At 54.3% G+C, this 25,629-nt stretch overlaps 2 protein-coding genes across 10 annotated transcripts in view; one reads left to right on the forward strand and one right to left on the reverse strand.

The window, feature by feature from the left end:
* The window catches only part of CYTH1 (cytohesin 1), a 78,778-nt gene that overhangs the window by 40,654 nt on the left and 12,495 nt on the right, over positions 1-25,629 (reverse strand). The window lies entirely within an intron of this gene.
* LOC116578067 lies at positions 202-3,752 on the forward strand. Of its 9 annotated transcripts, none has more exons than XM_032321965.1 (5): positions 202-290; positions 661-755; positions 907-1,201; positions 1,750-1,898; positions 2,172-3,752. In XM_032321965.1, exons 3-5 carry the CDS (start codon positions 923-925, stop codon positions 2,662-2,664), a joined length of 921 nt encoding a protein of 306 aa, XP_032177856.1. In that variant the 5' UTR covers positions 202-290; positions 661-755; positions 907-922; the 3' UTR covers positions 2,665-3,752. The 9 variants fall into 9 exon arrangements, 4 of the variants coding, with proteins under 4 accessions (XP_032177856.1, XP_032177854.1, XP_032177857.1 ...); XM_032321963.1 differs by lacking the exon at positions 202-290 and adding an exon at positions 392-484; XM_032321966.1 differs by lacking the exon at positions 202-290 and having other exon boundaries at positions 417-755; positions 2,175-3,752.

A 25,629-nucleotide genomic window follows, 5' to 3' on the forward strand; every position in this document is an offset into this window, starting at 1 on the left:
CGGCTGAGGCGTCACGGCCGCCGCCCAGTTCCTGAAGTGGGGCCCAGGGAGCTTCCGAGGAGGAGTTAACCGCCTCCTCCCTGGATCCGGCTCCGGCTCGGGCTCGGGCAGAGGAGGCACCCGCCGTCCCTCCTCAGATCCAGCCGGAGCACGGGACACAGCCAGCTGTCCCCTCTCCCTTCCCTCTGCGAGAGCACTCGCTTAGAACAGAACCACGGCAAGTCCCGGCGCTCACACCGCTCTGAGAGCACACTTCCGAGGAGAATGACTAAGAGATCGCAATCGTTCCGGTATGCCGTGAGGTCACAGGCTAAAAGCAGAAGGCAGATGTCAGAGGCAGAACAGCAAGGAAAAGCTAAGGGCAGCGTTGCCAATACAAGTCTGACTTTACCTCCGTTCTGTTTCTACGGTGTCGTACCAAACTGCTCGTCTCCTCATACTTCCACTCACTGAAGCATGTTTGTTGTTGAAATCAGATTAACGAGTAAGAGGGGGAAAGCCTTATTAATCCCATCACCCAGGGATGACCCCTGATGAAATTCTGGTAGAGGTTCCTTGTATTGTTCCAGACTTCTGTTCTGTGTACTATACTCTCATTCTGTCTCGGCCTCGCTCTCTGTGTGTACACACATCTGCAAATATACCTGTATGCCTCCACAGATCCTACATGTGATACGTGTAATAATTACGTTATATAACACACGAGACGTAATTCTCTCTCAAGATGTACTTACACGACCTCAAGAGAGACGTATGTAAGTAGGCATCAATATGTATCGATAAATACAAAGAGAAACAAAAATTGTATATTTTATGTGTTATCTTATAACCTGCCCTTTTTCACGACGACACTTTTCCATGACTGTAAATGGAGACTTATCACATTTTTTATTATCCATGGTATAGACCGGGTATTTAGCCAATGCGGGACTGGAAGACTCTGAAGCGGTTTCAAGTTCTCCTGCCACTCTCACCGCCCACGTGCACACAGTCTGGCACGTCTCTGACGGTCCTCGGAGCACACGTGCTGAGGCCGGCCACCGGCTCTCACTACTCCCTCTACATGTTCATGGGAGGGATCACAGGGCCCTTGCCCCAGTCACTTCCCGCAAGCATGTGCTTAGGACATCTCTGCTGTAGCCGCGTTTCCTGGATGCTCACCTGTGCCCACGGCCGACTCACGGAACCCCGAGAGCACCCTGTGAGGACTTCTCTTTGGCCCTGATCCGTGGAAGGGACACCGAGGCCCAGAGGCATCACATGACTTGCCTGAAGTCTGGCCACAGGGTCCCCGCTCTGTTGGCTCCCCCGCAGCACCCCTGAGCCCCCCTCCCCTCACTGGTCCTGGTTGTGGGGGCCCCTCTCACAGCAGGTGTGCACGAGGCCTGGACCTGCCGTCCTGAAGCCTGGGCCACGCTGCAGGTAGAAATGCATGTCTACAGCAAGACACCAGCCACGCTCTGGACGTGGCCACAGGTGTCTCAAGGGCAGTGGCCTCAGCCCACACTTACCCCTCTTGCCTAATAATAAATAAAGAGACAAAACATATTTTTAAAAACCACTCTGTTCTGCGGAGGCAAGTGACAGAGACCCAACTCCTTGCCTTTAGTTTAATACTTCAAAATCAGAATTAACACCTTTTCCCCCGCGCCCCCTCCCATAACGAGGGCCAGGCCAAGTCCCCTCCAGCCCCATTTCAAAATCTAAGTCTAATGACTCCCAAATCAGCATTTCTGTCTCTGGTGCTAGGGCCGGTCTCTGATGCCAATCCCAGCTTTTGAGGAGGCCGGGTCCTTTCTACTTCCCACGACTGTGGAGCAGCGGAGCGCCTCTCTGGAGCCGACGGCCAGAGGCAGGCCGGCCAGGCCCGGACACACACACCTTCAGACACTGCCCAGGTGTGCCACTGCCCTGACAGGACAGACTTCATTTCTGCGAGTCTGACCGCCGAAAAATGGCTTCTCAGTGGCTAGGGTCTACACTGACCTGATGACCAGTGGTGCGGATGATTTTTTCAAGAGTCTGTGGTATTTCCTCTTTTGTGAACAGCTTATTCATATCCTTGACCCATTCTCCTCTTGATTATCTTTCCTTTTTGGTTGGCAGATTACGAATTCTTTTGTATTAAATGCTCCAACCTTTTCTCACAACCTGTCACTTGTTTTTACCAGCAGGTGTGGAATCTCTGCCTTATGGAAGCCTCCGTGTTACAAGCAGGTCTGTCATCTCTTCCTCCACCGGCTTCTCTCAGCACTTACTGAGCACGCGGAGTGTCGGGCAGCCCGTGGCATGTCAGGGACCGGAGGTGCACCACATGGCCACGGCACCTGCCCTCGGGATGCTTACACTGCACTGGGAGCTGGGGAGGGCAGGGCAGCGAGCAGCAAAACCCACGTGTGTTGGAAGAGAGATGCTACGTGGGCTCGGGGCGGAGCGCGTGGTCAGGGCTGGCCGCTGCTCCTGGCCAGCACAGCTGAAGCACAGCCAAGGGCAGCCGGAGGTGAAGGCAAGGCCAGGGGGCGGGGTGGGGTGGGGTGTGAGGAAGGCTTGCCGAGGGCCTCGATGGCTACTTTAACGACTGGTTTCCACTGTGGGGAGATGGGAAGCCACTTCCCGGGGCTGGGACGGAGGGAAGGGCCTGACTTCATTTGTGACGAGAGCTAGGAACAGCCTGCAGGGCAGCAAGGCCAGAAGTCGGGGGGGGGGGTACCCCAGTCTTCGGGGTAAGAGATGACGGCCCCTTAATGCAGAAAGTGATCGGATTCATGTTCTACTCTAGGGCAGAGCCAGGAACTTGCCAATGGATCGTGGGTAAAAGAAGCCAAGGATGGCCCGAACCCCTGGTCTGGGCAGGCAGAAGAATCCGGATGCCATCTTCCAGGTGGCAGGCCGCCAACAGGGTCCCTGCCCCACGGCACAGGGCATGCCTCAGCCTGCTCTCTGGCCCTGGACCTCGCGACTCACAGGCTGCCCCACTCCGTACTGCCGCACGCCCCGCCACGCTGCCCAGTTCACGTCCCGAGACGGGGACTGTAAACGGCGCACACCGTATCCACCATCCCTGTGTGAGGACAGTGGGCCCCCTTCGGACCAGGTGCCTGTCCCGCTCTGTGAGCTGCCGGGAGCACGGCGGGGCCCAGCAGGCGGGGCGCCACACTGCCTCCTGCGCCACTATCCTCTTCCAAAGCCTGTGCAACAAGGAGCACTGTTAAAAAAAGAAGTTCCGACTGAAGAGGCACGTCTCCAGATCCTTAAAACAGAAGGTTAGCTACTAAACCACCAAATTATATACTTGACTCGCTCATAAGGAAAGTGACATCGTAACTTATCGTCCAGATCTTGGGACGTTTCTCAGATCTCAGACGGGTGCCCCTTGCAATCCCGTCGGCCAGCGGGCATAACCCGGGCCTTCCTGGCTAACGGAGGCAAATCACCACCAGGCCCGGCAACGGCCTCAATCCCGAAGAGAGTGGGCAGGATTGCAGCGCAGCTCTTTCAGCAGAAGCTGTGCCCAAGTTCAAAGGACACTGTGAAGTCCTTAGGAGAACAACAGCAGGACAGTCACCTAGGCCTCAGAGGCGTCGCAAGAGACAGGAGGCAGAGCTACTGGCCCGGGGCCCCCATCAGCATTAAACCAACAAAGTGAAAAACAACACTTTATAACTACTCTTATTAAAGTCACACAGAAGAGGGGCACCTGGGGGGGCTCAGTCGGTTGGGCATCTGCCTTCAGCTCGGGTCATAAGCCCAGGGTCCTGGGATTGGGTCCTGCATCGGGCTCTCTGCTAGGCAGGGAGTCTGCTTCTCCCTCTGCCTCTCTCTGTGTCAAATAAAAAAATAAAATCTTCAAAACCACACAGAAGGGTGTTTGGATTGCAGGTGTTCTGACGTAGGCATTTTATATTTTCAGTGACTAAAATACCTTAAGCAGCCTTAATCCTGTACCCCAGCCTCATCTTCTCCGGTGACAGGTAAGAGCATGCAAACGTGAAATGGTTTAAAGCGACACAAGGTGAAAATGTGCGTGAGTGTTCATGTAACGTTGCAGGGCAAGTTTTTTCTCAGCATGATACCCACGTCATCAGTCGTAACCCCGAGGAGACAGAGTACACTCCAGGTGGGAGCCTGGGGAGCCCACTGACAGACTGTCTAGAAGTCACGGTGCAATCTGGGGCGACTCAGTGGTGGAGGTCCCCAGGGTTAGCAAGGGCCTCCCGACCAAGGCTAGGCCTGCGGGAGGAGGTGGCTGGCTGCAGAGGAGGGACAGGGCTCAGCTAACCCTCAGCTGGGGACAGGGCTCAGCTAACCCTCAGCTGGGGACAGGGAAGGGCTGGGGACAGGGCTCAGCTAACCCTCAGCTACCTGGCAGGGAGAAAACACCTTGACCTCTTCCTCCTTGGACCCTCCAAGCCTCTGGACAAACCCAGCGGGGGCCACAGGGCACGGCAGCCTGCAGACGCAGTCCAGCCCAGGCAGCCTCCAGCCCGGCAGGACGGAGAAGGGCAGGTGGCAGAGGCCGGGGTGCGGGGCCCCCCAGCAAACCACAAACTGCCAAGAGCCTCTCCTCGCGTCTGCACGGCCCCATCAGCTGCCTTAAAGTCTCCGCTCCTCGTCGCTGTCAAGACCCTCCTTAATGGGACCCTGCTGCCCGTCCAGGTTCTTCTCTTCCCCTCGTGCCTGGTTTTTCTTCTTTAACCAAAATAACATGCACACATCACATAAAAGAAAAATAGTACCGATGGCTTAAAACAGAAACCCACAGCTTCCTGCCCAACGGTACCCCTGCCACGGTCGCATCCTGCTCCGCAGAGGCAGCCCTGTCAGCTCTCTGTTCCGCGCCTCACCTCCCTGCTTCCCTACGACACACGCACACCCTTCGTTCCCGAGTCTCCAGTTCTGGACATCCACGGCCTGTCGTGCAAGCTGAAGACTCTGCTTGGACCCTACGCCCCCCACCCCCCCCCCCCACACGGCGCACGCCGGGATGGTTACATGTAAACTTGGGGCTAAATCAGTACTTACTACTCCCATAAACACTGCTCACAGCCTAGCGGTACAACCTACTGTGATTACAATCAGCACAGGATGCCGTGAAGGGTCTCTTCTGCCTCTGTGTGCTTGGCACCAACGGATGAGACTGTCCGCAGGAGCAAGCCGGCCAAAAACCCGCCCCAATCCCCGCGCCCCTCCCCCACCTGGCCTTGCTGCTTTCACCCCAGCACTCTGGTGAGTCCTTCCGCCCTTTCCAAACGCCGCCCCCGATTCTCTGACTCCATGTTTCCAGGTCCCTTCTCCTTTTGCTGGAGCGTATCCTCTGTAACTACCAGAGAAAGCACGTGGAGCGGTGGGTTTCCATCCCTGCTCTGGATTTTGTGTGTCCGGAAACACCCCTGTCCCTCTGGCTGGACACAGAACTGCACCCTAACATCACTTCCTCACGGTGGCAAAGGCGTCCCCTGTCCTCCGTCCCCACAGCGCGCTGTTAGTGACGGTGCCATTCTGACTCCCAGAATTTTCTATGGGATCTTTTTCCTGCTCAGACAGCTCTCCGGGTCTTTACCCTCGGCGCTGGGCGATAACAAGGTGTCCAGGTGCGGGTGCATTTGCATGCACCGTGCTAGCCCATAGGCAGAGCCCCCAAGTCTAAAATCTCGGAATCTTTGATGTCCTGTCCTTTTTCTCGGCTCTCACTGTACAATTTCCGTCGGACAACTGGACCTCCACTGTGGATCTTTTAAATTATCTTTTCACTCCTACTTTTTGTCTCCTCGTAAAGTGTTCTTGCAATGGCCTGAATGTTTGTGTGCTGAAACCCTGAGCTGCTGGCGTCTGGAGGCAAGGCCCACGGGAGGAGACCAGCGTGGGAGGGAGCAGCCGCACACGCGGGACCGGCGGCCGGAAAGGGCCAGCGGGCTGCCCTTGTACCTTGAGAGCACACGGCAGGATGACGGCGCACCCCGAGCTCAGGAGGGAGCTCTGAGCAGAAAGCACTGACGGAGGGCCCAGCTCGGACCCCCTCCTGGCTCTGGGAGAGCCGTGCCGCCCCATGTGTGATGCTGTCACGGCCGCCAGCACTGGGACGGCACTCTACTTCATCTTTTAGCCTTTGTACTGTTTTCTTTGGGCCGTTTTTAATTTGCACAAAGTCCCTCTTAATCTCTGAATGTTCCTTTTGCATAGCATCCTATTCCTGCTTTGTCGATATCACATCTAAGACTCCTAAGCACGAGGCTTTTAAGTGTTCTCCCAGGATGTGTTTCCTCAAACACTTTTTCTTCTACTTGCTTTGTTCTCCTGTTTAATGGTGAGGGTATTTCTTAAATGTCTGGTAAACACAGGCTGTTTCTCCACATCGCTGGCTCCTCCATGCCAACAACCTGATCAGAAGTGGGGTGTGGTGGTTGTGGCCTGCGGGGTGCTGGGTCTCACTGTAAAATAATGTAACGGAGGAGCGCCTTAGGGGCTCCGTCGGTGAAGAGTCCACCTTCAGTTCAGGTCATGACCCCGGGGTCCTGGGACAGTGCCCTGAGTCGGGCTCCCTGCTCGGCGGGGAGTCTGCTTCTCCCTCTCCCCTCTGCTTGTGCTCTCTCCCTGTATTTCTCGAAGATAAATAAATAGAATCTTTAAAAATGAATATTAGTGGGGCGCCTGGGTGGCTCAGTGGGTTAAAGCCGCTGCCTTCGGCTCAGGTCATGATCTCAGGGTCCTGGGATCGAGTCCCACATCGGGCTCTCTGCTCAGCGGGGAGCCTGCTTCCTCCTCTCTCTCTGCCTGCCTCTCTGCCTACTTGTGATCTCTGTCTAATAAATAAATAAAATCTTTTAAAAAAATGAATATTAATAAGTAAATAAATAAATAAAACAATAAAGCAGTAATACACGAGAGGTTCTATGTGTTCTTTGTCGTATTAGCCTGAAAAACCACTGTCCGATCTCCTACCTGGGCTGTGTGGGCGACAGACCTGGCCGGCAGCATCCGGGCCACCAGGTGAGGGAGGAAGGACACACGGACCAACACGCACCGTCACTCACCGTGTGCCACAGCCTCTTCAGACATCAAACCCTCATGTTCTACCAAGAGTGGAAGAGACACGGCCTTGCGGCGAGGCACGTCCGTACAGGAGACCGGAGAGCCCACGGGCCCGCCTCGAACACCTCCCGCCCGCCCTCCAGTTTCCAGCCTCCCGGCTTGTCTCCAGGCGCAGAGGCCCTGGGAGCCCCGCAGCCCCGCTGGGAGGGAGGGTACGGGGTTCTGCTTCCGACGGCCCCTCCTCCGCAGCTGGGATCCACCGCGGGGAGAGCGGCCCGGGGCCCGGGGCACGCAGTCTCGGGCGAGTCCTCAAACTCCCAGGCGCGCAGCCGACACGGCTGCGGAGTGACAACGCCACGAGTCCTCGCACAAGGAAACGCGCGGGCGCCTGGGAATACTGCGGCTCCACGGAGGCCACTCCTGCTCGGGGTACCTGAAGCACGCGGGTTCCGCGCCCGCGTCGCAGCACATACGCTACACACCGGGACGAGCAGATGAGCACGGCCCCTGCGCCAGGATGACGCGCAAGTCGTGAACGCTCCATATTAAAAACAAAAAACCGCAGATTTGTACTGGTTTTCCTCACAGACTTGAACAGACCTTGCCAAAAAATAGAAGGCTGAGGACAGAGAAAATACGTACGTGTTGCGAAGACGCCCAACGGAGAATTCGAAGAGCACTGCCATTCCCCGACGAGCCCGGCACCTGACAAAGGACGCGGGGGCAGGGGCGTCCCTATCGTATTTGCCCAGATGGGCCTCTGGGAGGCAGAATTTGTAGCACTTTTTTTTTTTTGGTGCTTTTATTACCGAAAGAAAAAGGCAAAATCAATTAGGTATACATTTTAAAAGCCCGATCCAAACCATATCCTTCTGCCCTCTGTATCATGCACAATTTAAATTTCCATTTTTTCCAAGAAGAGTTAACTTTTGTAGAAAAGTGCCATTTTTCACAAAGTCTGACCTTACTTTCTGTGTAAAGAAAATCCATCATCGGTGTCCTAAAATGCCTTAAATCTGAAACAAACCGCACGGCCGTGAGTTTCCACGAACCCTTTCCTGAGAAGGGGGTGGACGCGTTCCCGAGACAACCACGCGGAGCCCTCGTGCCGAGCACCCACATCCGGGTCGCGCCGCTCTCGGGGTGGGGGCGGGTGGCAGCGGCCCTGGAACCCTAGCTAAATGACCCTGCACTTTCTGGTGGCGGTGGCACTCCGCAGCCACGGTCCCCAACATCACCGGCCCGGGAGACGGTTGGAAACGCGTCATGGATACCCGGGAAAATAAAAACGTGACGGTATCCACGATGCCACCCAGAGTCATCACCCTCGGCAAAGACCGAGGCGCCACGGTGCGATTCGCAGATGAGACGGGAGACGCCGCCAGCTGGACGGGAAGTAGCCCGCATAGGAGTCTTAGACGCCTTTTAAAATAAAATAAAAATACTGACGCGCTCAGTGCCCTGTGTGCTGCCCTCTGCTGGCTCCGTGAGGAACCTGCTCAAAGGTTTACAAGTGGCCCTTTTCGCCAGTAAATTCCGTTATCCTTTGAATATGGGGGAAAAGAGGAAATTCATGTTCTGCGGAGGGTGGCCCATGCCCTGCTGATATTCACCAGTACTTCTCTTACTTTCTGAAACGGTTTTCTTAATATTACAACAGGTTTGCCCTTTGTCCACACGTGGCACCTTTGTGGGAACAGGTGCTAGCCAGTGGGAACTTGAAGGGACGGAGGTAGACCACACAGACACATGACACACAGGACAGACCGTACAGGCACTAGCACACTGGAAAGCGGGGTGACAGGCGACCGGAGGGAACCAGGAGCACACGTGGGGACCGGCACGGCAGGTGAAAGCACTAAATTCAGTGGTCGCCATGGGCATCGCTGAGAACACAGATCTGAGCTGTAGGGACAACATGCCCCGAACAAAGACCGTGGACGGGCCTCTCTTCTCTACAGTTCAGTGACGCACAAAGCACAGTCACATTCCTCTCTGGACGCCCCCCTCCCTGTCCCTCACTGCCGTGACTCGCGGGGTTTACCGCACCACTGCAGCAGGACCGAGGAACCGGCCACTTCTCGGTGACGAGCCTGCGCTCCCCAGTAACCTGAGTCAGCCTAACCTGCTCGGACAAGCTGCCCATCTTCTAGCGACTCACGCCCATCGATCCTTATTTCTCAAAACAAGGTTCTGCCGGGTGCCCTCATTCATTCGAAAAAGGCTCGGGGCTTTACCAGTGTCCACTCAGCGCCCGCTGGCCTGCGCGGTGCACGCTCTAGCTGTGGGCCGGGGGCTCGCAGGAGGACACTGTGCCTCCCTGGACACGCGACAGGGCCCAGGAGGATGCAGGAGGCGGCAGCAGTTCCGTAAACCTCCACGTGGCATGCTAAGGACTCGCCCATGGAAACCGGGCCCTCCAAGCTCGCAGTGGGAGCACGGCGAAGGTCAGCGCGCGGGAGAGGAGCGGAGAATGCGGGCACTGGGCAGGCACGCGAGTGCGGCGACCTTCTGGAAAATCCCCGTGGCATTCTCTGGTGTTGAGGCCTGGGGAGGGTCCAGTCCAGCACTACCCCGGACCACGGTCTTGAAGGACACAGACACTGGCCACCGTCGGGGTGAGGGGGCGCTCTCCGGGAGAGGAAGGGCACGCTCAGCCAGAGGCCCTGGGAGGCCTGGCTCTCCTGGCTCTCCCCGCCGCAAGAAGCCCAGGGCCGCAGAGGCCTACCTGCACTTCCGCGCTCACACCACGCTGTCTCCTCCTTCCAAGGGTCTGGCCCCCAAACAAGCCCCCTCCACTGAACAGATCCTCTCCCCGGGTGTTCCCGTTTTCTGAAGCGGATTTTATACCCAGCATGCAGAACAAAGAGCTGTGTGGGCAGGGCTGCACTTCCCTTCCCAGCGGGAAACCTACCTGGAAGAGAAGTTTGCATGAAAAAGAGACGCAGTCAAAGCAGGTTTGAAGGTAGAAAGTTGGGAACAGGCCTAGAGCCTGCGTGCCCCGGGCGGGTCGGGCGGGTCTGCCATGTGGACTGAAGGGACACAGGCTAATGCTCGTAATTAACCAGGGAATTGTAAAAAGCATGTATCAGTTTGCAAAGAAACACTGAAACTTTCACAGAAAAACAGGATCTCTTTTCAGCACGAAACTAACCCTGGAGCAGAGCAGGGGCCACTCCTACCAGCACCCCCTCACCTGCATCTCCTGACAAGGCAGGCCTTGGACAGGAGCCACAGCCACCTGGCCCGCCAAGACCACGCCCGATGGGGGTCCTCCCGCGGCTCTCCGTGAGCGCCCCCACCCCATGGGACACACGCTGCCCACCGTAAACAGAAACGGGTAGCCTGGAAGGCAAGCATTTCCCTGACCTCTCACGTTGCCCAAATGACAGCACCTCTCCTGAAACAGGAGTAGGAACCCCGGCTGTAAACCAGTCGGCACAGCTCCCTAAAGGCTGAATTCCAGGCTCCGTGTTTTCATCAAAACAAACTGCTCGAGAAATAAAGCACACACATGAAACGATCACCCTAAGTATTTTAAACACAACAAAAGGGTCATCTCACGGAAGGCAGAATATACCAAACTTACTTTGTTTTTATTTTAGTATTATTATCTTTCTAAAATTCTTTTCTCTTTTTAATTTTATTTTTTCAGTGTACCAAGATTCATTGTTTATGCATCACAACAAATTAATTTTTTTAATCTTAAGCCTTTTTGTAAAAAATTAATTTTTGTGTGTGTGTGTTCCAAAGTTCATTGTTTAGGCACCATACCCAGGGCTCCGTGCAATACGTGCCCTCCTGAATACCCACCATAAGGCTCTCCTAATCCCCCACCCCCGCCCCTCCAAAACCCTGTTTCTCAGAGTCACACGAAACATACAAGTCCTTGTTCATGGCCCACCCAACAAAGGTTAGTTAATATGTACTTTTCTGTAAGTTATTTTTTTGCATTAATAGGTCTTGGAAATTTTCCTATACTGGACCATACGGATCTACCTCAATTTTTAAAAGCTGGTACACTGCACAGTAAAGTTTTTGCCAGACTTTGAGCCCGGACCGATGACCTTGAGGTTGCTTCTGATACTCTGTCGTCGCAAACTGAGCTACCATTCCCAGTCTTGCAGGTCGGGCTTCCTGCTCTGGGCACCTATGTCTGCGGAAGACACGGGGGAAAGCTGAGTCACAGCTGGTGCGGGCACTTAACCGTGTACTGGAATCAAGTTAGATCTGCAGAGAACTGGCATCAACACCGAGTCCCCAGACCTCCTATGCCCACTTCCACAGCGCCACCATCCCTGCCTCACGTAGCCATAGGACAGTTACTGCGACCAGAAGCCGACAAGGACGCGTTGCCGACTGCTGGCCAGCATGTCCACGGATGCCACCAGGCCTCTCGCTGCCTCTAATCCAGGAGCCCCACTGCCTGTCCTGTGTCTTCAGTCCCCAGTCTGTGACAGATCCCTGGTCCTTGGTCAGGGGCTTGACCCCTGGCAGAGAACTGGTCACTTTTTTTTTTTTTAAGATTTTATTTATTTATTTATTTGATAGAGAGAGATCACGAGTAGACAGAAAGGCAGGCAGAGAGGGAGAGAGGAAGCAGGCTCACCACTGAGCAGAGAGCCCGACGCGGGGCTCGATCCCAGGACCCTGGGATCATGACCTGAGCCGAAGGCAGAGGCTTAACCCAATGAGCCACCCAGGCGCCCCGAGAGAACTGGTCACTTATTTTGTAGAACGTTCCCTGGTTTGGATTTGTTGGGGGTCTCCTGCTGATTTCACGGAGGCTGTGCACTTCTGGCAAGAACGGCCCAAAGCGCAAGGCTGTGTTCCTCTCAGAGCATCATGGCCAAGGCCTGTGATGCTACCCTTGACCGCACGTGGCGAAGGTGAGCAGCGGGTCTGTCAGTGACGTCCCTTGGAAACTGGTGAGTGCTGTGAGGCGAGGACGCACTCTGCCATCACGAGATTTTCCGGGTGGGCTCAGCCCCTATTTCCCGCTGCCCCAGTCCCAGAATCAGGCGCTTTCCCCACGGCCCCAGGCTCCTTGGAATGGAGGGCGGTGCTGAGAATCCAAGGTCAGGGCGCCGGGCGGTACAACCACCCGCGAGACCACCAAACTGCCTCCTGACCCTCCACAAGAACGCCCACGTCCCCACAGCCCCGTCAGGGACCTTTCCACTTGCTAACCCGACGGCTGTGGTAATGTCTCTCTCCGTTTACTAGGAACACCGACCACTAGGTTACCGGCTCTCTACGCTGCTCCTGTGAACCGCTCCGATCTTTGGTCCCATCTCCTACTGTCTTATTTACAGGTACTCTCCCTAAATCATGGATAATAATCCTTTGCTTGTAAGTATATTCTCTCCAACCACCCTGTGTGTGCTAACTTTTCTGAGAGCTTCTGTCACACAGAACAAAATATAAATATTTATACATTAAGTTCATTCGTATGAAGCCAAGTCTGTCAATTATTTGTTCTTTTATAATCTGGGTTTTTGGGACCTGTTGAGGAAGTGGTGTTCCTTCCCAATGAAACTGTACAAAATACTCACTTTAAAATTCACATTATAGGGGCGCCTGCGTAGCTCAGTGGTTTGGGCTGCTGCCTTCGGCTTGGGTCATGATCTCAGGGTCCTGGGATCGAGCCCCGCATCGTGCTCCCTGCTCCGCAGGAAGCCTGCTTCCCTCTCTCTCTCTCTCTCTCTGCCTGCCTCTCTGCCTACTTGTGATCTCTGTCTGTCAAATAAATAAATAAATAAATAAAATAAAATTCACATTATAGGGGCGCCTGGGTGGCTCAGTGGGTTAAAGCCTCTGCCTTCAGCCCAGGTCATGATCCCAGGGTCCTGGGATCGAGCCCCGCATCGGGCTCTCTGCTCAGTGCAGAGCCTGCTTCTCTCTCTCTCTCTCTCTCTGCCTGCCTCTCTGCCTACTTGTGTTCTCTGTCAAATAAATAAATAAAATCTTAAAAAAATAAAATAAAATAAAAAAATAAAATTCACATTATATGCATGTATGTATATAACGTGGGCTTCGTATATATTTACACCTTTTTGTCACTCAATACTTTGAAAAACCAACACCACCTTCAAACTGATTACAGGTCCAAGTATACAGAATACAGGGGAGCACACCTAGGCGGCTCAGTGGGTTAAGCATCTGCTTGACTTTGGCTTTGATCTCAGGGTCCTGAGATCGAGTCCCACACTGGGCTCTGTGCTCAGCAGGGAGTCTGCTTCTCCCTCTCCCTCTGCTCCTCCCCGCACGCACTCTCTCTCTCCCTCAAATAAAGAAAACTAAATAAAAATCTTCACAGTACATGCAGTACATATGTGCACATACAAACGTACATAAACTACACATTAACGTCTCTGTACTTTGACCTGTAATCCACCTGGAGTTCCTTTTTTGTTCTTTTAAGTACAGAATGACAAAGGACTCTCACTGTTTCCTGAAGGAGGGTCAGATATCCTCACCATCTGCTGAGAAGCACACCCCTTCCTGCTACCCTGAGATGTCACCGTTGTCCTGACAGGTGGGGACTAAGGCACAGACCCAGGAGCCAACGGCCTGGGGGGGCTGTCCTGGGTGTCCCACTGGCAAGCTGTGCGTCTTTCCCCATCTGTGAGTTTGCTCATCGAGGAAATGGAGATCCTCCTGCTTCACAGGGTTATTGGGAAAGTGCTCAGAGCAGCGCGGACACCCAGGAAACACTCAGTGCCGGAAACACTCTGTGCCGGACAGCTGCGGTCGTCACGAATGAAGCCTGAACACACGCGCTGGTCCACCCAGCCAGCAGTATCCGAAGAAACATATAATGTCAGCCAAATATGTGATTTTAAATTTTCTAGTGGCCACATCAAAAAACTAAAAGAGGTAAAATTAATTAGAAATAAATTGTATTTTTTTTAAGATTGTCTTTATTTATTTGACAGACAGAGATCACAAGTAGGCCAAGAGGCAGGGAGAGGGAGAAGCAGGCTCCCCGCTGAGCAGAGAGCCCGATGCAGGGCTTGATCCCAGGACCCTGGGATCACAACCTGAGCCGAAGGCAGAGGCGTTAACCCACTGAGCCACCCAGGCGCCCCTAGAAATAAATCGTATTTAATCCGTCTATCTATAACATCCTTTCAGCATATTATCAACATAATAAATAACCAACGAGACGCTTGGCATTATTTTCCTCACACTCGGGTTTCAGGATGTGGTGCTGTTTTACACAGGAGCTCCATGTTTTCAACTACGGCTGGTCAGCAACGGGCTGGGACAGGGGCTGGGCTGCTCGCCTGATGTGGTCGTATATCCCTGCAGCAGTGTGACGGGTGTACGTGCAAGGAAAGAACCAGAAGGACTGAGCACTCACTCGTGACACAGAAAGAACCCCTCGGCAAACGAGAAACAGAGGAATCGCTTCTTAACGCGACGAAGGTGTCTGCAGACGACCTACAGTGCGTGTTCCGCTTCGTGGGGAAGGTGAAAGCTTCTCCAGGAAGACCGAGAAGAATCGGAGCGCGTCCCTCTGGGCACGTCGCTTGGCCCTGGGCTGGAGGATTCCCTAGTCCGAGCTTTCTCAGGCAAGGAGCGCAGGAGACTCAGGTCCTAACGCCCCAGCCTGCTAAACAGGGCGAGAAAGAAGACGCCAGGATCGGAGAGAGGGAGGAAGACGCGCAGCCACCCCTCCACGGCGCGTCCGACTGTCCGCACAGAAGAGGTAAAGGAAGAGAAGACGAGCTGCCAGACCGTCGCCAGGGCTGAGCGGCACCGCGGCCACGACAGCATCCACGCGGCCACCGCGTGCACCTCCGTGCGCTCGCGACCGCCAGGAAGCAGGTGCCCGGTAGCGGGCCGACCAACGGGCCGACCAACGGGCCGACCAACGGGCAAGCGTTAGCGGAAGGAGACCCGACAAGGCTCCCGGGAGACCCTGCAGACGACCTAAATGAGCGGAGAGGGAAACCGCGTGAGGACCCGTCCACGAGCGACAGCGGCTCTTCCCGGATGACCCCCAGAGGCAGCGCCTGCGGAAGGAATCGCGGCCCCAGTGGGCTCGAGTCGGTCGAGCGGGGCCTGTCAGACCGCGGGGGCCCGGCTTGGGAAGAACGAAAAGGGCGCAGCGCGGAGCCGCGGACACGCACGCTCACGCGGGCCAGGCCGGCCACGTCGCCGGCGGGGAGGTCGGCCCGCGGACGCTCTCGTGCCAGCGCTGCGGGGGACGCCGCGCACAGACGCCAGCCAGTGTGAGCAGGAGCAGTCAGCGCGGCGATCGCAGCAGTAACGCACAACGGGAAACCCCCGGAGTACCCGCTGGAATGCAACCGGATTTTCTGAGCCGCGTTACATCCCAACGGTGAACTACGACACGCTGGTAAAACAAACAAACAACGGGCTCCAGGACACACTGGTACTTCTCAGGGACACACAAAAGTAACAACATGAGCCACCAGAGTTACAGAAAACTTCACTGGAAGAATTTTACGTCAAATGCAGGAACAGACAGTGTTAAGGACACATCAAGACATTTTCTAATACGCAAACCCCAGACATAAACCTCCCACATGGCCTTTCTTAGGAAACTTCTGGAAAATAGGCTTCTATAAACTTAAGGTAAACCCAACACAGAAAACACGAGGACCCCTTCCAGCAGAGTGGGGACCCCAGAATGACGCGTGGCCGAGTGCCCCCAGACGCCACAGTGAGGGCAGGGGAACAACTCTGGATCTAAACAGAAGGACGCGCCCTCTCCAGGCAGATACAACGGACCGATGTGCTCAGGCAGACAGAAAGCACCAGAGAGAAGCTCGGGGCAGACGAGGAGTATTTCGATAATTTCCAAGCAAACCAGGCAAAGGACAAGCAGAGGCGGAGAAGAGCTCCTGGAAAAGCAGCCTCGTGCCAGGGAGGCCATGCGGTGGCTCGGCGGACGACGCCATGTGCGACCGGGAGGCGACAGATGTCCAGCCGGGCGGTCCAGCAGCCGCGGAGAGCGCGGTTTGGGACTGGACCTAACCTGTATGGCAAACAGCTAAACCAGTTGCCCCCAGGAAGGTCTCCCAGTGGGACAGGGAACCACTGGTTTTCACCCGTTAGTCCATTCTACAATCTTCTTTTCTCCTACATGGCACATAGGGGCTGAAATCAGCCCAGACCTTCCAAATTTTAAACGTCAAAGGGAGTCAGTGTTGGTTCATGGTGGGTTCCACTCTTTCTGTGAAGACTTAACAATACTTGAAAAATTACTTCCACTGAAAATCATATCAACCCACTGAGTTTCCTTAAGGTAGAATTTTTTTAAATGAAGATATAATTCATAAACCACAAAATTTTTTTCAAAGTGTACCAGTCAGTGGTTTTCACGCACTCATAAAGCCACGCGACTACCGCCACCATTTAATTCTAGGGCGTTTTTAGCACCCCCAAAGGGGAAATTCCATTCCCCTCAGCAGACACTCACTCCCCAGTCCCTGGAAGCCAGTAACCTTTCCGTGCGTGTGCACTTGCCCCCGTACAACAGTGGCCTTCTGTGTCAGGTGTCTTCCCCTCCGCATTTTTAGGATTCAGCAATGCTGTGGCATGGAAACGTCCTTCCTTTTTGTGGCTGAATACTATTCCGCTGTAGGACCGTGCCGTATTCGGCTTATCCATTCTATAGCTGAGGAGTAATGCCATTATAAGCATTCATGTAAACCTTTGTGTGGTGTGTGATCTTTTAAAGCATGCGTGCACATCGCCGTGACAAAGATAAATTCTCTAATATTGCCTAGTTTTCCACCTGGATCCTGCCTGTTCTTCAAAGTGCAGCCCCGCAGCCTCTTCCCACGGCTCTCTCCGTCACCCACCATGCCCCATACACAGGAAGGTGCTGACCCTGATTTATAAGCTCCACCTCTGAACAGTCTAGGATTCTATGAACTAAGGTTCCCATTCTCAAAGCTGAAAAGTTTCTGCTGGGCCAGCAGGCTTTGAGGTGACCACAGAGGAATCACGGGCGGTATCCCATCAGCTCGGCAGAAATACTCCTCCGCCCACCGTAGAAGGAACAGATGGTTAACACTGCACTGGGTCAAAAGGAAAGTGTTTAAAGATCAAACAAACCTAACAGTGCTATAGGAGGGCAGCGGCGGCCAAGCTGTCTGGAAAGTTCATTCTTGAACTCGATTAAACTAACGATTACAGACACCAACCGTTCATGTCAAATCCAGTTGGTATTTCCGGAGGTGATCTTTCTGGTACGTTTACTACTTGAGCAGCGATGATCAAATCCACGCACTGGGTTTTCTACGTAAACCAAATTCAATTCGCAGACTGAGAGGGGAAGGGCCCAAGCTTCCGAAGCGTGCACACAGGTAACAAACGGTGTGAGACCCCGGCAGCTCTCCGACAAGTCAGAGGCGGAGGGTGGGAGCCAGGAGCTCGCCGTCTGCTTCTGCCTCGGACATCCACGCAGCCGTGCGAGCCCTGGCGGCCCCGTCCCGCTTCCTCTGCTCCCTTTCTGCCTTGCTAATCGCCCATCACCCCTTCCTCTGTAACACCACGAGACCGACCGGACGAAACCCGCGCCCCAACCGCCCCTTACTCAGCCGACGGAGAACAAAAGGAGCCGGAGGAGACGGACGAAGCCCTCACGCGACAGCCCAGCTAGCCAGGAAGAGGGACGGTGCCCACACTGTGTCGTGGGCAGAGCCATGAAGGCACCACACAAGTCAGTGTGGCCAAACTTCCTCCTGCTACCGGCTACGGACTTTAAAACAAACCGAGCAGAAACCACAGTTCTGTCTAAAATCTCGCCTCCCTATTCCAGAAGGCAGGTGGCTTCAGGAGGAAGCGAAACAAGAAAACTTTTAATCTATTTTTGAAGGCGTGCTTCTTCAAGATTCTCTTCAAGCTCCCAAGAAACTATTGTTTCGATATTTACTTTCTAAAAAAGCAAAACAAACAAACAAAACAAACAACCTCCCTTCCAGTGTCAAGAACATCCCCACCAGGTCTGGAGGCCGCTCTCGGGGGGCGGCAGCTGCCATCCCCGAAGGAACACCGCGTCTCCCTGCCTGAACGCTCTCCGCCCGCTGCCTCTGGGCTCTGGAAGGGCCGCCCGGCGAGGGCCAGTAGGGCCCCCATGCGCAGGAGTGGGAGAGCGTGACCTGAGCACACGGTGAGGCCTGTCCCAGGAAGCCCGGGTCGCACCCCGGACCGCAGAGCCGGTGGCCTCCTCTAACCCGGCAGCAGGAGAGACGAGACAAGTGGACTGCTTTAGATCCTGGAGGCGGCCCACCTGGCACAGGAGAGGGAGGAAGGAGTCGGGCTGGTCTCCCGACATCTGGCGCGCACACCTATGTGACCGGCGCGCTATGTCCTGGGATGGGGCGAGCTGGTCACCCTGAGTGAGACCCCTGCGGGCATCCTGGAGGGATGAGTAAGCCAGCAGAGCCTAAAGCTCTGAGCGGGAAGGGGGGACCAGAGATGCGGCCAGCTGTGGAGATACGGGTGGGTGTGTTCTAGAAAGCTGCGCTAACCCTCGGCAGCCTGGCACTCCAGCCACATGCCGGGGAAGCCCAGGGCGGGGCTCCTGTGAGCCCCTGACCCCACCGCTCACCATCACACATGGAAGCGCCCCCTGGTGTGCTTGTCATCAAAGACCCCTCACGTAGTCTGCACTGCTGATGCGCTGACGTGGGCCGCAGGCCAGCCGGATGCTCCCGCACGTCTTCTCGGTGCGGCACGCGACAGCCCTCCTGTGCTCGCGGATGCCAGCCAGCACGTCAGCACGGTGCCGGGGCTGCTGTCAACAGGGACGTCGCCAGCACACAGGGTGAGGACATGGCACTCGACGGCCTGTAAAGCCCTTGTCGACAGCGGGAGGGCCGGCAGGGAAGGCAGGACGCCACCCCGTCGCATGCACATGGGAACCTGCCACAGGCCCTGGGCGCTCTCCGTGGACCTGCGCACACTCGCAGAGCACAGCCGGAGCACCGTTCTCGTCCTGGCTTGGCTGACAAACTTTAGTGAGCGGGCACACTCACCAATACGGACCCACAAACAGTGAGGATGGACCGCAGGAACGGAGGCAGCACCCGGAAGAAGGCGGTTCCTGAAGCTCCTGGTCATGTCCAATGGTCGCTGCAAACGCTCAAGAGCGCCGACCACCAGCGCACAAAGAGGGAGAAGCGTGACCTACTTTACAAAACTGCCACCCCTTCCCCAATGCTCCAGAGGAGGCAGCTCCTCCAGCCCCTCTCCCAGGGACAGAGCTGGGGGTGGGGTCTCCACCTTCGCCACTCCCAGGAGTTCAGAACTTGGAAGGAGAAAGGAATCTGACCCAGCGCTCTCTCCCTCTGTAAAGCAAAGAGCTTTATCATATGCTCGACATGGGGATTTTCATGGAAATTACCTTCTAAAAGTATCAAATTGAAGTAAAGTCTCTGTCGCCAATTACAGGGCTCCGGAGTCATCGGGATAAATGCCGCTGCCAGCGCTTCAGACAACCAGGAACCCTGCAAGCCCGTATATTCCCTTCTAACTCTGACCAAGTCAGCGTACTTAATGCCACAAACCCCACGTCACAGAGTGACTGCACAGATTAAATTTTATACTGAAAATGCAAAGTGCCTAATTAAACACAAGGCTGTAAGTAGTGCTGCGGAACATGAAACATGTCTGTTTAGGGCAACGCGGTCCTGCCAAAAAGTCCACCGTAGTTCTGGCTGGGAAACAAGGCATCTGGGACACATCCAGAAAAAGAAGACTGCTCGCCGGGGTAGCCAACCGACCCGAAGATTTGCCCTTCCTTTCCCCAAGTCTTCCGGCACGTGCGAACCGGGTGACTGCGGAGTGAGCACCCAGGAGCGTGACACCCCACGGCACCCCACCCCAAAGGCGGACAGACGGCCGATAAAGGGCATGAGGACGGCTGGCAGCCCCTTGCTAACCACACGGGACTCGCGCACTGTCCCCGGTGAGTCTTGCAGGAGGCGACAAGCACTCAGTTAAGCACACTGCCGACGAGGAGGAAACGGCAGGTAGTGAGGTGCGAGCACAGACGGATGGGTGCCCTGCCAACCGCGGTTACGGACAGACCCGTCATCCCACTTGAAACCACTTCCAACTCCTGCCATCTAACTTGTTCAGGGACATCAGTCACGGATTCTTTAGAATAAACTTCAATGGACACCTGCATTCCAACTTAGATTATCGACCTACCCGGTCAAACACCCCAAACCCCTAAACAACAGAACTGCTCTAAAACGAGTCTATATAAAAATCCCTTTTAATACTAACACCTCTGCCCCATTTTTAAAGAGGACTGACCACTCTGAGTGGCAGGGGTGTAACGCAGGGGTGACAAGCACCTGGCCAAGGCCCCGGGTGGGAGCCTCTCCCCTAGCCACACTAGGTGGCCCACAGAGGTGCCTGCATGTTGCCTGTCCCATTAATGTCGTGGACAAAAACCGTGAACCCCGGAGGAGAAGGAGACACTGACGGAAACATCCAGAAAGCCTCTCCACCAGCCCCCCTGACTTGCACAGTGCTCTCAGGAGGATCTGCCCGGCCACATAACTTATACTTGTACGTTTTTGTGAGGCTCTTCCCCCAATTTTAAGTACAAAATTGTGATTTTTAACTCCAAGGAGAGAAAAAAAAAGTTTGCATTTACTATGTGACTGTTTGAAGTTTCATGTCACTTTTTTTTAAACCCAAATTTGATGCAAAATAACATATTAAAACATTCTTTAACAGATTTGCATATCATGCTTACATTAAAAAAAGCTTTTCTCTTGCCTATTTCAAAACTACTTGCATTCCGTTTGTACATATCATCCCTTACTCTCTGCTGCATTTTACGTAAGATAAAACAACTCTACGGGAAAAGAAAAACTCTGCCACAGAAGCCAGCCACTCCATTCACAGGTATTACCCCAAGAGAAGTAAGAGCTCGTCTTACACAGACTCGGACGTGCCTGCTCACAGCAGCTGAATCCACAGTGGCCCCAAACTGGAAATAACCCACACACTCGTGACAGGTAAATGGGTACATAAGATGTGGCCTGTGAAGACAGTGGAAATGAAATAACTCGGCAATAAAAAGGAAAGACTGACGCCCCCAACAATGATCTCAAACACTCTGTGCTGAGCGAGAGCCAGGCGCCAGAGAACACACCGCACGACTCCATGAATACAAAATTCTGGGAAACACAGACTCATCTGTAGTGACAAGAGGCAGGTCTGGGGGGGGGGGGGTGCGGCTGGGCTGCAGACAGACATGAAGAGTCCTCTCAGGGCAACGACGTGCTCTGAGTCTGGACTGTGACCGCGGCTTCGCTGGGGTAAAACAACAATCTGGCACACACGTCATCACACTGCGCACCCGCCATATGCCGGTGTCTCGGTGAAGTGAGTTCTTTCGGGGGTGCCTGGGTGGCATCCGACTCTTGGTTTCAGCTCAGGCCATGTTCCCAGGGTGCTGGATGGAGCCCCACGGGGGGCTCTGAGCTTGGGGCTGAGTGTCTTTGGGACTCCCTCCCCCTCTGCCCCTCCACCACCCCGCTCACGCACACGCTCATGCACACGCACGTATGGTCTAAAATAAATAAATAAAATCTTTTAAAAAAATAAAGTTAATTTTGTTTCAAGAACTACAAGAAAAGGGAACCTGAAAAGTATACTGAAACAGGTAAGTGGAAATGAACACATTCACTGACTAAAGCTATTTCAATGTCACCTCTGGCGTGTTAGGTCGCTGTGGAGGCCCTGCGAAGCCCTGGAGTGTCTGCCGGTGACAGCCGTGGGTGCTGACACCCTTCTCCCCTGCGACTGATGTCCCTGAACACCTCACCAGACCCTTCAATAGACCCGACCCGAGAGGTAGACACGACTGTATCACTACCACAACTCGACGGCCGTTGGAGAAGACAGATAATTTGCTCAGGCCACAAACGGCCAGAGTTTTCAAAAGGAAAGCGGACTGACGAGGGACCTGTAAGCATGCATCCTGGAAAGAGTATTAGAAGACAAAGTCATCAAGCAAAGGTCACGCTCCTTTCGACCAAGAGATCCCTGAACAGGGACTGTCGCCTCTCTCCTGACATAGAAGGATTGTAAAACCTCTCTGTTCACGGCTAAAGCATGGTTTCAAAACTTTCAAAAGTCTCCAGCGCGTTATGGGAACACAGCTGTCTGATGGCCATGAGCGGCGAGGGGACACAAGTTCAACGACCGCCGCACCTCGGTAAACATGGAGAGAGTGCAGTCAGTAACAACCCACACGGCGGGAAGCGGACGGATCCCACCTTCAGTCTGTTCCCGAGAGGCCGCATCCGAACGCCCCAGAGAAATGGAACGGGGTGAAACACGCACGATCCAGAAACCAGCTGCTTCTACCTACAACGTAAGGTCCCCGCGAACTCCGCTCATGCCTGAACCCCACGGCCTGCAGCACCCCCAGCTCCGAGCAGGTGCTCGATAAATGCCTATGGAATAAATTAATGAGGAGCGACCTGGGGAAGAAGCTGCTACAGTCTCCGCATTCTGACTTACACAGACACTAGACAAGATCTTAGAACAGTCAACGCTCACCCCACCAACACTAAGAGGAGAGAGAGAGAAAAATATTTACACACTCTATCAAAAAGCCAATGATCAAAATACAATTCAATGAGGGGCTCCGGGCTGGCCCTGCCGGTGAAGCGTGCGAGTCCTGATCTCAGGCCATGAACTCAAGTCCCACATCGGGGGTTGAGCCTACTTAAACACACACACACACACACAAACACTTCAGTGCTGGGAAGGGTACACTAATACAATCATACACAAGTGAGACGTCAACGTGTCTGTGACAGTTTTTGGAAAGCCATGTGACAGTACCCACGAGGAGACTAAAAATAAAAAGCTAAACTCACTGACCCAGTGATTCGACTTGCTGGAAACGAGCCTAAGAAATCAATCAAAAATGTGGGCGACCTTCTACCAACGATGATGTTACAGCGTTGTCTGTTTTAAGAACAAAGTGGAAACTTCTAAACAGCCAACAGGAGAGGTTAATGAATGGCGGGGGGCGCACCCACACACACTGGTTTAGCAGAGGCCACCGTGGGGCCCGCGCAGCCCTGCACGTCTCACTGTCACATTTGGCTGGCCAAGGAGACCACACGGCACAGCTCGCTGGCTCCAGGGGAGGGGGTCTGGCTCGTCTGCTGCCTGCTACAAAAGGTGCTTGGTCCTTGGCTCCTCAACCGCAGACTGACCCAATTCAAGCGCGGCCACCATCGAGGCCCCTCGCGTCGCCCCCGTGGGAGATGGGGCAGGGAGGCGGCACTCCCAGGCTGAGGTCCTGCTGTCTGCTGTGCTACGTGCCACCAGCTGTCTCGCTACCGCTTTCCCTCCCGTGAGAGGCTGCGGCGAGCCGGCCAGCCTACTGTCCGCTCCTCTGGGGTCTGGTCCGGCCCTCTGCTACGCGCACAGGCCCTGCCCTGACAGACGCCACTAAATATTATCCACGTACAAATTTTAATGGCAGAGAAAAACATGTGTTTTCTTTCTTTCTAGGAAGCTACAAAACAGTCTACAGAACGGGAACTCATTTTTAGTTTTATTTGTTTAATGCTACGTTTTCCCAAAGGACTCAGGGGGGTCAACATGCCGGAATATGCACAGAGTAAGAAAAGGCTCCAAGCAAAGTGCACCAAACTGTGCACAGCGACGGGCCCGCGGCTTCCGGATGCTCCTGCCTCCACTTTCACACGCTGCCGAAACTCTCCACGGCTCAGTCTGCCCCAGCGGTGAAGGAACTGCAGCCGCCCCGCAGGCCGCTGGAGCAGGGGAGCTTGACACGAGCCCCAGAGCCCCGAGGGGAGCACGCACTGCAGGGGGCCCTTCCGGCGAGGTGACCGGGCCTCACTTCCCCCGCAGGTTCCTGGGCCTGGCTGGCCTGTCCCAAGGGGGACAGGGGAAGGATCTTTTTAGGTCACTTCCCCTGCTGGACAGACCGGCGCTCCACGATGGCAGCAGTCCAGGGGCTGCCTAGCAACAGAGCGACACAAAGGGAAGGTGTCTCTAAAAGGAACAGAACGAAAACCACAGACTCTTGGGGAACCTGAGGTGGGGAGGCCGCTAAACCCAGTAACTATAACAGAGGAGTAAACAAACCCTAGCCCGGCTGTGTTGCTTTTTTTTTACCTCCTTTTTCTTCTTTTTTGATCTGTGGAGCCTCTTCTTAAAAACCTCTGCTTGACTTCAGCTCAGGTCATGATTCCAGGGTCCTGGGATCGAGTCCCTCATCGGGCTCTCTGCTCAGCAGGGAGCCTGCTTCCTCCTCTCTCTGCCTGCCTCTCTGCCTGCCTGTGCTCTCTCTGTGTCAAGTAGGTAAAATCTTAAAAAAAAAACAAAAACAAAAACAAAACAACCCTCTGCTTGAAAGCTCCAAACTCTCTAAGGGGAATTCTAAATGGCCTAGAACAAAACCACGTCCATTAGAGGTTCCAGCCAGAGACGCGCTACACTCAGCCAGCACTTCTCACAACCCTGGGCACACAACGACACACAACTCCTCACAACTCCTCACATTGTCGGTTCAACAACCAACGTGGGAAATGACGAGATCCACCCCTGGCACACCAGCCCAAGCCAGGGCCCTGCCGCGTGGCCCCAGGCTGGGGGTGGGGGAGCCGCGGCGCTCCTGAGCAAGGGGCTTTTCCACACCTGAGCTCCTCGAATTCAGGAACTCTGAACGCGTGCACGTGCGTGTGCACGTGCGTGCGTGTGCACGTGCGTGCGTGTACATGTGTGTGTGCGTTCACTTGTTCCTTCCCGGATCCTACCCTGGAAGATCCCAATTCAGCAGGCATGGCCAGAGTGGGGCCCCAGGAAAACACTGCTTGCTTGCTTGATTTATTTGACAGAGAGAGAGACCACAAGTAGGCAGAGAGGCAGACAGACAGAGAGAGGGGGAAGCAGGCTCCCCGCCGAGCAGAGAGCCTGATGTGGGGCTTGATCCCAGGACCCCGAGATCATGACCCAAGACAAAGGCAGAGGCTTAACCCACTGAGTCACCCAGGCGCCCCAAAAACTGCTTTCTTAAAAAAAAAAAAAAAAACCTCACGCAGAGTCTGTAGATTAGCCAGGTATGGGAGCCACCACACTAATCCCAATTTCCTAGATTACAGACTGCAGAGAGATTAAACAAAGCACTTGTGTGTTTATCTTTGTAGGACACTTGACTGCTCCAACCATAAAGGGTCTCCATCTGGGGCGCCTGGCTGGCTCATAGGAGCATGCAATGCTTGATCTCAGAGTCATAAGTTCAAGCCCCACGTCAGGTACAGAGAGATTCCTTAAAAAAATTAAAATGTTAAAAAAAAATGTCCATCTGGAACACAACTGTAATTACAAGTTCAGATGTCTGAGAGCCAAAAATTCAGGAAAGATTTTAATTCCATTTTTTTTAAACCACTGATGTTTTAACCCCAGCCTCTTATCCAAATAGTTAGAATTTTGCAGTTTAACAACGAATGTAGCGACACTCTACTAGTTTAAATGACGTCTCCTAAGACAGACAAAAATCCCACTACTCCACAAACCCTAAGATTTTTAAACAGAACTAAAACGTAA

This window comes from Mustela erminea, chromosome 18, assembly GCF_009829155.1.
Source record: "Mustela erminea isolate mMusErm1 chromosome 18, mMusErm1.Pri, whole genome shotgun sequence".
Lineage (NCBI taxonomy): Eukaryota > Metazoa > Chordata > Mammalia > Carnivora > Mustelidae > Mustela > Mustela erminea.

What these genes read in the sequence shown, in the direction of transcription:
- LOC116578067 (XM_032321965.1), top strand. Translation starts at nt 923, where the DNA reads ATGCGGGACTGGAAGACTCTGAAGCGGTTTCAAGTTCTCCTGCCACTC. An exon ending in CGGAACCCCGAGAGCACCCT is followed by an intron (nt 1,202 to 1,749) that starts GTGAGGACTTCT and finishes CTCTGGTGCTAG; the next exon opens with GGCCGGTCTCTGATGCCAAT. An exon ending in CACCTTCAGACACTGCCCAG is followed by an intron (nt 1,899 to 2,171) that starts GTGTGCCACTGC and finishes TGTTTTTACCAG; the next exon opens with CAGGTGTGGAATCTCTGCCT.